At 40.9% G+C, this 9,646-nt stretch overlaps 1 protein-coding gene across 4 annotated transcripts in view; it reads right to left on the minus strand.

Moving 5' to 3' along the window:
• The window catches only part of LOC112253529 (cullin-9), a 34,834-nt gene extending 25,791 nt beyond the window's left edge, over positions 1-9,043 (minus strand). For 2 of the 4 annotated variants that reach the window (XM_024425493.2, XM_024425477.2), the window contains exons 1-2: positions 8,817-9,037; positions 7,201-7,863 (exon numbers count right to left, since the gene is read on the minus strand). In XM_024425493.2, coding sequence (XP_024281261.1) covers positions 7,201-7,858 — 658 coding nt within the window. In that variant the 5' untranslated portion in view covers positions 7,859-7,863; positions 8,817-9,037. Of the gene's footprint in view, positions 1-7,200; positions 7,864-8,816 lie in introns of all 4 variants that reach the window. The other 2 variants (XM_024425485.2, XM_042323287.1) reach the window with 2 other exon arrangements.
• Positions 9,044-9,646: the final 603 nt, after the last annotated feature.

Here is a 9,646-nt window from a genome sequence, read left to right on the forward strand (position 1 = left end):
CACATTGGGCACCAATGATATGACCGCTGTTTCGTTGATTGACTGTATTTTAACCCAATGACCACTGATCGTTTTGAAATCTAGCTGGGTAGATAGCCAATGAGCTGAGGTAAAAGGCAATATGTTTGTGTGTTGGAAGACCAACCCATGTAGTAAGCTCCGACGTAAAGAGGGTCAATCGCCATTGACGTTTCATACCGGAAGGAGCAACGCATGTTACGCTCAGCGTTGTTTTGGTAAAGCGCATCTTCAGCTGTTTATATATCAAATCAGTATGGCGACTAAGTCAGGGAAAGCTAAATCGAAGTCTAGATATACATATGTACACACAATTTTAGGAGAAATTGATCGGGAAAGTGAGACAGATTGTTGGAGGACGATTCATTTAGCGATTCCCAAATGGAGGAATATTTTTTGAACGGAGAGGACATAGTTTTGGACTGGTAAGTTATTCTCATGCTAATGCGGTTGTTTGAAATTAATAATATAAAATATTATTTGTGATTTTTGAAAATTTTAGTAGCAATATATAAAAATGTAATGTAATATTTACCTTTATTTAACTAGGCAAGTCAGTTAAGAACAAATTCTTATTTTCAATGACGGCCTAGGAACAGTGGGTTAACTGCCTGTTCAGGGGCAGAACGACAGATTTGTACCTTGTCAGCTCGGGGGTTTGAACTTGCAACCTTCCGGTTACTAGTCCACCGCTCTAACCACTAGGCTGAGACGAGTGTGTCTGCCACCCCACCTCACCCCACATGAAATAGCCTATTAGAGGCTGTTAAGGGGAGGGCAGGTCCACAACAATGGCCAACGTGAAATGGAGACAGTAGATCTAGCTGAAATGTCATAATATAAATGAGACAGTAGATCTAGCAGGTCTATAATAATATATTCAACCTTATGTTCCCTGTACTCATACACACATATATATATATATCTGTTTATTATACCTGTTGATACAGGGCTCATATGTGAACCTATTCTAACTGAACATTTTCTTTCACAGTGACACTGTGAAAGTGTCACTGTGTCATTTTTTTTGGGGGGGGGGGGTTAGAATACCATTTTGGTATTTTGTATATAGTTATTCCATTCAAAATGTATAACTTCACCAATTTGGCCCTTGGGTACATTTGGGCTACTTGTGTGGGACACCTGGTTGACTTTATGATAAATGTTATGTAGCACACTCATTTTGGAAGTTATCATTCTGAAACTTTGCACAAGTACTGTTGCCGTCTTATGTTTTTCACTGAAATTGTCCCCATCATCCTAGCTGAATGTTTGTTTTGTCTTGTTCATTTTAAAGATGATACAACAATTAAAAAAAACATGTTTTTTTCATTGTATTATCTAAACCAGATCTATTGTGTTATATTCTCCTACATTCAAGTCACATTTAGACAAACTTCAGTGTTTTCTTTCAAATGGTACCAAGAATATGCATATCCTTGGTTTTGAACCTGAGCTACAGGCAGTTAGATTTGGGTATGTCTTCAGGCAGAAATTGAAAAAAGGAGGGTAACTGTAAGAGGTTAACAAAAGCGCATTCACAAAAAAAGCAATCATTGCACCAGTGTACCCAACCATAAACATCAATGACTTAAAATCAATACACAAGTATATATTTTTAAACCTGCATATTTATTTAAGAAATTCATGTTAGCAGACAATATTAACTAGGGAAAGTCAATTCTCTTGCGTTCAGTACAAGCAGAGTCAGGTTATATGCAGCAGGTTGGGCCTCCTGGCTCGTTGCAAACTGTGTGAAGACCATTTCTTCCTAACAAAGACCGTAATTAATTTTCCAGAATTTTACATAACTATAACATAACATTGAAGGTTCTGCAATGTAACAGCAAAATTTAGACTTAGGGTTGCCACCCATCCGATAAAATAGGGAAAGGTTCCATATTTCACTGATAGAATGAACGTTTTGTTTTGGAAATTATAGTTTCTGGGTTTGACCATATTAATGACCTAAAGGCACATGTGTTATTTTATTATAATTTAGTCTGATTTGATAGAGGAGTCTGACTGAGCTGTGGTAGGCAGCAGCAGGCTCGTATGCATTCATTCAAACAGCACTTTCCTTTGTTTGCCAGCAGCTCTTCACAATGCTTGAAGCACAACGCTGTTTATGACTTCAAGCCTATCAACTCCAGAGATTAGGCAGGCAATACTAAAGTGCCTATAAGAACATCCAATAGTCAAAGGTATATGAAATACAAATGGTATAGAGAGAAATAGTCCTATAATAACTACAACCTAAAACTTCTTGACCGGGAATATTGAAGAATCATGTTAAAAGGAACCACCAGCTTTCATACTTCCTCATGTTCTGAGCAAGGAACTGAAACATTAGCTTTTTACATGGCACATATTGCACTTTTACCTTCTCCAACACTGAGTTTTTGCATTATTTAAACATGTTTCATTATTTGAGACTAAATTAGTTTAATTTATGTATTATATTTAAAATAAGTGTTCATGGGCCTCCCGGGTGGCGCAGTGGTTGCGCAGACTGGTGGCGCAGACTCTGGGTTTGCGCCCAGGCTCTGGCGTAACCGGCCGCGACCTGGAGGTCAGTGGGGCAACGCACAATTGGCCTAGCGTCGTCCGGGTTAGGGAGGGCTTGGCTGGTAGGGATGTCCTTGTCTCATCGCGCACCAGCAACTCCTGTGGCGGGCCGGGCGCAGTGTGTGCTAACCAAGGTTGCCATGTACACGGTGTTTCCTCTGACACATTGTTGCGGCTGGCTTCTGGGTTGGATGCGCGCTGTGTTAAGAAGCAGTGCGGCTTGGTTGGGCTGTGTTTCGGAGGACGCATCGCTTTCGACCTTAGTCTCTCCCGAGCCCGTACAGGAGTTGTAGCGATGAGACAAGATAGTAGCTACTAACAATTGGATACCACGAAATTACGGAGAAAAAGGGGTAAAATTCACACACAAAAAAATTAAAATAAGTGTTCATTCAGTATTCTTGTAATTATTACAAATATATATATTTTTTTTTTAAATATATATAAAAAGTTAGAATAATAAAATCGGCATCGGTCCTATCGGCGTTGAAATATCATTATCGGTCGACCTCTACTTAGCGCCATGTCAAAAGGTCTCAGCCATTCCTGATAGGGGAGTCACATTTAAGAGTCCACAAGGTTGGACCGTCATGGCCCAAGGAGTGGGAATTCAAAAAGTACAGAAACGCAATACAACACTATAGCTGTGTTATTCCATTCAAGACAGTAGAGCAGACAGTGTCTTTATTAATTAAAAGGACAATTGTGAGTGGCTTAATAAAAGAAAAATGAACCTACCATAACAATCAACAACCCAATTCAATGAATGTTGACTGGTTTCATAAAGCATGTTAAAAAAAATCTTTATCTTATCAAACATGAAAATGTTATCCATTTCCTCCAGCAAACATAGTTGCTAAGAAACCTTAAAACAAACAGTCCAAATCAGCCAAGGTGGCCTCTTTATAAAGGGAAGATGAGTAAGCCCTTCTTTTTTACCATTCATTGATGACGCATATGAGAAAAACATCAACAGCTCTACAACTGGGGAATTCTCTATAATAAGGCTACATCAAATTGCCAAAAAAGGTCAGTTGGAAGGCAAAAAAACATGGTAAAGAAATGCTTGGTGGGACCTGGTACAAGGCTTTACCAGTACCACTAATCTTTGTGTTTTGCATTGTACAGATTGCATCAGTGAATTGTCACTGACAATGACAAAGTGTCATGGCTGTCAACTGCAACAGACTTAGCCAATGTCAACAATTCAGAGTATATTCAAATGAATAACAAACAGCTTAACTGGTCCGGGTTCACATCCGGACTAGTTGCACACAATTCCAAGTTACAGAGTATTCATGTCATGACTAAAGGGCAAGTACGAGAGCCCATAGTTAGGCTAACCATTGCCCACAGGCTAACCAAAGACTCTCACCCTTAAAATCAAACCGGAAGCATTATTGGTCAAATAGAAAATGCTACGCAAACTAAAGCCATCAGGCAAAGATTAACCAGTGGAAAAACTGCATTGCTAAACCCAGAATTCAAGCCCCTCTTCAGAAAATAAGGCTAAGTCATTCAGAAATACCATTACTTAGGTCAATGATGTTTACAGAAGAATATATTTGAACCTTTTAATATCCCACAGACCTAATGACCTATTATTAAGGATATGAATCTTTCCCGTTCAAGACAATCCAATACATTTCTCAGATTAGAAGTCTTCTCAGGTCCAACAAGCTTTCCTCCCTGGACCCTACCTGAATAAATGTGTTATAAATATAGGGACCAGGGGGAGGATGCGTGCGGGGGAGGAGCCGTGCTGTGTTTGTGACTGTGTAGCACAAGGAGGAAGAGAGTGAAGCAAAGAAGCCCACTTGTACTAGTTACTAACTTCTAGCTGCTAGGTTATTTATCATCCACTGATTACATAGCACTCGTTTTTACTGCATCAAACCAAGAAGAGAAGCTAGGTAAGCTAGCTAATCAAAGCTACATAGGCTGCCCTTTCCCCGTCCTACACAGTAACTTCATTCAAAGTTGAAGTAGCAGCCTACCTGCTGGCTCTTGGTCATTGAAACATATCCTTCTCATTTAACAGCATCATTTTAAATCTTCCATTGATATCCTAACTTGCTTGCCACAGAGTCAGAGACTAGTGCCACTGATGATTGGCCGACAAAAACAACAAGCTACATGCGCCTCTTGTGAAAACACAATGTTCATGTGTGGGTAAAGTTGATAGTTTCGTAAGGACAGTAATAAGCTTTACGTATTGACCTCAGCACGTATATCCAAATGAGTTGTGTCTCTGGTAACTTACTTTTATTCCGGTAAAGCACAATTGACTTATTATCCCTTGTGCAAGTAGCCTACAGCTGTGGGAAACGGAGGGCCCAAAATATTTTATACAATGTTGCAAGCAAATGCTTTGGGCTGGACCAAGTTAATACAATGTTAAGTTCCTTGCAGACAGGCCATGCATAGCCAATGTGATTTATAGGATATTTACTTTTAAAACCAAGATATTTTCTACCTACCGAATGCAATTTGTATTTGTCGGCTGTATGTATGCTATTCTTACATATTAGCACATTTACTTTTCGAATAGTAACATTTTGATTGACCACATGACATTGATTGAGATATGAAGACTATTACAAATTTAACTGTTCCATAAAATTGTGCATATGAAAATCATAATCATGTCAGTAGAAATGGTAAAATAAATTGGCACTCCAAATGGAAGAGGTTGTTGACCACTGGTGTAGCCTATTACTGGCAACTTGACTAAATGGCAGAAGGCCAGCAGCAGCAGGCTGGGGGGGATGTCAGGAACAGGTTCTCTTCTGGTTAGGCTATATTGATTAGAGGTCGACCGATTATGATTTTTTGTAATAATGCCAATTACAACAATACTGAATGAACACTTAACTTAATATAATACATCAATAAAATCAATTTAGCCTCAAGTAGATAATGAAACATGTTCAATTTGGTTTAAATAATGCAAAACCAAAGTGTTGGAGAAGAAAGTAAAAGTGCAATGTGTGCTATGTAAGAAAGCTAGTGTTTGAGTTCTTGCTCAGAACATGAGAACATATGAAAGCTGGTGGTTCCTTTTAACATGAGTCTTCAATATTCCCAGGTAAGAAGTTTTAGGTTGTAGTTATTATAGGAATTATAGGACTATTTCCCTCTATACCATTTGTATTTCATATACCTTTGACTATTGGATGTTCTTATAGGCACTTTAGTATTGCCAGTGTAACAGTATAGCTTCCGTCCCTCTCCTCGCTCCTCTCTCGGCTCGAACCAGCAACACAACAGCCACCATCGAAGCAGCGTTACCCATGCAGTGCAAGGGGAACAACTACTAGAAGGCTCAGAGCGAGTGACGTTTGAAACGCTATTAGCGCGCGTTAACTAGCTAGCCATTTCACTTCGGTTACACCAGCCTCATCTCGGGAGTTGATAGGCTTCAAGTCATAAACAGGGCAATGCTTGACGCACAACGAAGAGCTGCTGGCAAAACACACGAAAGTGCTGTTTGAATGAATGTTTACGCGTCTGCTTCTGCCTACCACTGCTCAGTCAGATACTTGTATGCTCAGTCAGATTTTATGCAACGCAGGACACGCTAGATAATATCTAGTAATATCATAAACCATGTGTAGTTAACTAGTGATTATGATTGATTGTTTTTTAAAAGATAAGTTTAATGCTAGCTAGCAACTTACCTTGCCTGTTACGCAAATGCAGTAAGCCAGTCTCCTTGTGGAGTGCAACAAGAGAGAGGCAGGTCGTTATTGCGTTGGACTAGTTAACTGTAAGGTTGCAAGATTGGTTCCACCGAGCTGACAAGGTGAAAATGTGTCTTTCTGCCCCTGAACGAGGCAGTTAACCCACCGTTCCTAGGCCATCATTGAAAATAAGAATGTGTTCTTAACTGACTTGCCTAGTTAAATAAAGATTAAATAAAAGGTGTATAAATGTTTTTTTTAAAGTCCATTTTAATTCAATTAAAATAAATAAATTCCCCCCAAAAAATTGGCGCCCAAAAATAACAGATTTCCGATTGTTATGAAAACTTGAAATCGGCCCTAATTAATCAGCCATTTCGATTAATCGGTCGACCTCTAATCTAGAGCATCCCAAACATGCTCAATGGGTGACATGTCTGGTGAGTATGCAGGCCATGGAAGAACTGGGACATTTTCAGCTTCCAGGAATTGTGAACAGATCCTTGCAACAAAGGGGATGTGCATTATCATGCTGAAACATGAGGTGATCGTAGCAGATGACAATGGGCCTCAGGACAGTATCTGTGCATTCAAATTGCTACCAATAAAATGCAATAGTTTGTTGTCCATAGCTTATGCATGCCCATACCCCCAGCATGGGGCACTGTTCACAACATTGACATCAGCAAACCTCTCAAGCACACAACGCCATACACATGGTCTGTGGTTGTGAGGCCTGTTGGACGTACTGCCAAATACTCTAAAATTATGTTGAGGCAGCTTATGGTAGAAAAATCTACCTTAAATTCTCTGGCAACAGCTCTGGTGGACATTCCTGCAGTCAGCATGCTAACAGCATGTCACTCTACTCTCATTTCCGACATGGCTGACACTGGGACAGTCTAAGAATGAAACTATCAAAACACCATACCTGCGTCATGAGAGGCCAGAGCCCGGAGCATCTTCCCAGCACTTCGGCGGGTTTGTCGCTCTTTGTTGCAGAGCAGCTCCATGAGCAGGTCCAGGGCACCGGTCTCCTTGAAGACGCCCACCAGTGAGCCGATGCTGGCGTAGGCACTAAGCACGTGGATGGTGTGTGTGATGCTGATGGCAAAGTCGCTCTTCTTGGCCATCTGCTTGCGGGCCCTCGTGACCAAGTTCTTGACATCGTCCTTCATGTCTGAGAGCTCCACCTCATCAAAGGTGACATCAGCAGGGAACTCTCCACTGGGCCTCTCCTCCTCCTGGAGGGGCCGCTGGGTGTCTGCCTTGCGCTTGCCCAGTAGAGTGGGGCAGTTGGCGTAGACATCCTCCGTTGACATCCACATCAGTATGTTCTCAGTCTTGCTCTCGCCTGAGGTTGAGCCGCTGGAGCCACCCACCCCTGAACTGCTTCCCCCACCTCCTCCTGCCTCATTGCTCCCTCCACCTGAGCCACTACCGTCGTCTATGGCCAGCAGGCACCAGCGGATCAAGTACTCTGTCTGGCCATCGTGAGTCCGCCGCTGCCGGATCAACTCCTCTGGATAGGCCTGCAGCTTCGTGCCTAGCTGGACAAGTAGGTTCCCATTGCGGCGTTCGCCTACCATGATTGCTGTAAGGGAAATATAAAGGAATGCTTAATATCAATATACTTTGATATCTGCATATATATTTAAAAATATAAAAAAACAGCTGTACATTAGTTTTGCAACGGTAAAGTAATTTTGAATCAGCAATTAAGACTATGCAAATCAGAGTGAGATACTGGATGGGCAAATACTGTACTCAGCCAATGAAGGCTTAGTTGTTGAAGGCTTAGTTGCATTTAAGATGTACCCTTCTTGGGAAGGATAGACATGATAAAGCCATTGGTGAACGGACAACTATACATTTCTGGAAACTTTCATTTTCACTAAGAGTTATTTGAACATCCCTTTTTCAAGGCAAAGATAATTAGCGAAATGACGCCACACTAAAAAGCCAGCTAACAGGTTATACTAGCCAACTCAGCTAGTCGTGTTGAACAATAATATCGACTAACATGTAGACAGTAAAGTATTTTGTTAGTTCAACTAAGTTACCTAAATAACGTTAGCTAGTTACGAACATCGTTTGAATAATTTGCATAAGAGATTGAGTAACAGTTAGCTAGCTAGTTCGCTAGCAGTTGCAAATGCCAACCACGGTCGTTAGCGCATTGCATACATGGTAAACGCTGACTGCTGCTGCAGTTTGCTAGAAAACGCTAACTAACGTTAGCTTGGTAACGTTAGCTAACTTTGAACTTGAAACATCTGATTGCATCATCTGGGAGGTTAGTCAGCTCTACTTTTTAAACACTAACGTTATTCTCTTATTTACGGTGAACAGGTGTGGCTGCCAATGTCGCTGATTAACTCCAACACACCAGTTTACCGACAGACTGCCTCATTATCAGCAGGGGCCCGTTTTGACAAGGCAAGCCTGCCTCAACTAGCTAGCTTGCCAGCATCGCTCAGTAGCTAGCTACGGATAGCTGGAATAGTGCGGCCTAATAACACTATAATAACAGGGGATACCTCTTACCTCCAGTGTTACAGGGATTCCCCCTTTTCCCGCTCCTCTGTCGATGGAATGTTCTTCTCTGTTGTAATATGTCGTTTCCCAGCCTGGAACTAGTTTTTAGCCAGCGTTTGATACGGGGCGCGCACGTGACAGGTAGGAATTTCACCACGTTCACGTCATGTCGACAACTCGGTAACTACGAGTCAAATGAACGTAAGTTCTTTGTATAGACCGTATAACTTGCTATTGGTTGATTCTGATACCTCCCAAGTGGGGAAACTCGGAATCCAAGTATTTCGCTTTGCAAACAAGGGTGCAGGGTTCCGGTCACCGGCCTTTTATCAATTCGATTTGCTAACCTCCTGCGTCATCTCTCGCCTCTTTTAAAAAAGGTCGAAGTTAATCGAGGCGAGTGAACGTGGTTGGAAATGCACTTGCTTGAAACAATATGGTTCTTCTCCATCACTCGCGTTTCATTAGGCAAATTACATTTACTGGGGTCTATCGCTCAATAAGTGTAAAGTGATCAAAACTAAGTAAATTAATTGTGCAAAACATTTTATAGAAAACAATAAGTAGCATGTTTTTCTCTAACAAAACGAAAGCTGATTCAAATGGGATGTGGAAGATTTCAAAACTCTTCTGCGGTTATTTTTAGTCACTAATCGCGTTTCCATTCCATCCAGTTTTTATGCCAGTATGCTAGTAAAGTCATACCTTATTTATTTATTTTTAATCATGACATGTATCCTATTTGTGGTACAATTGTATAAATTCCAACAGATCATTTGTTTTTTCAACATGGTGCGATGTTTTTGTGTCAGTAAAATTAATTATGCAAGAACTGGTGG

Source organism: Oncorhynchus tshawytscha, linkage group LG01 (assembly GCF_018296145.1).
Source record: "Oncorhynchus tshawytscha isolate Ot180627B linkage group LG01, Otsh_v2.0, whole genome shotgun sequence".
Lineage (NCBI taxonomy): Eukaryota > Metazoa > Chordata > Actinopteri > Salmoniformes > Salmonidae > Oncorhynchus > Oncorhynchus tshawytscha.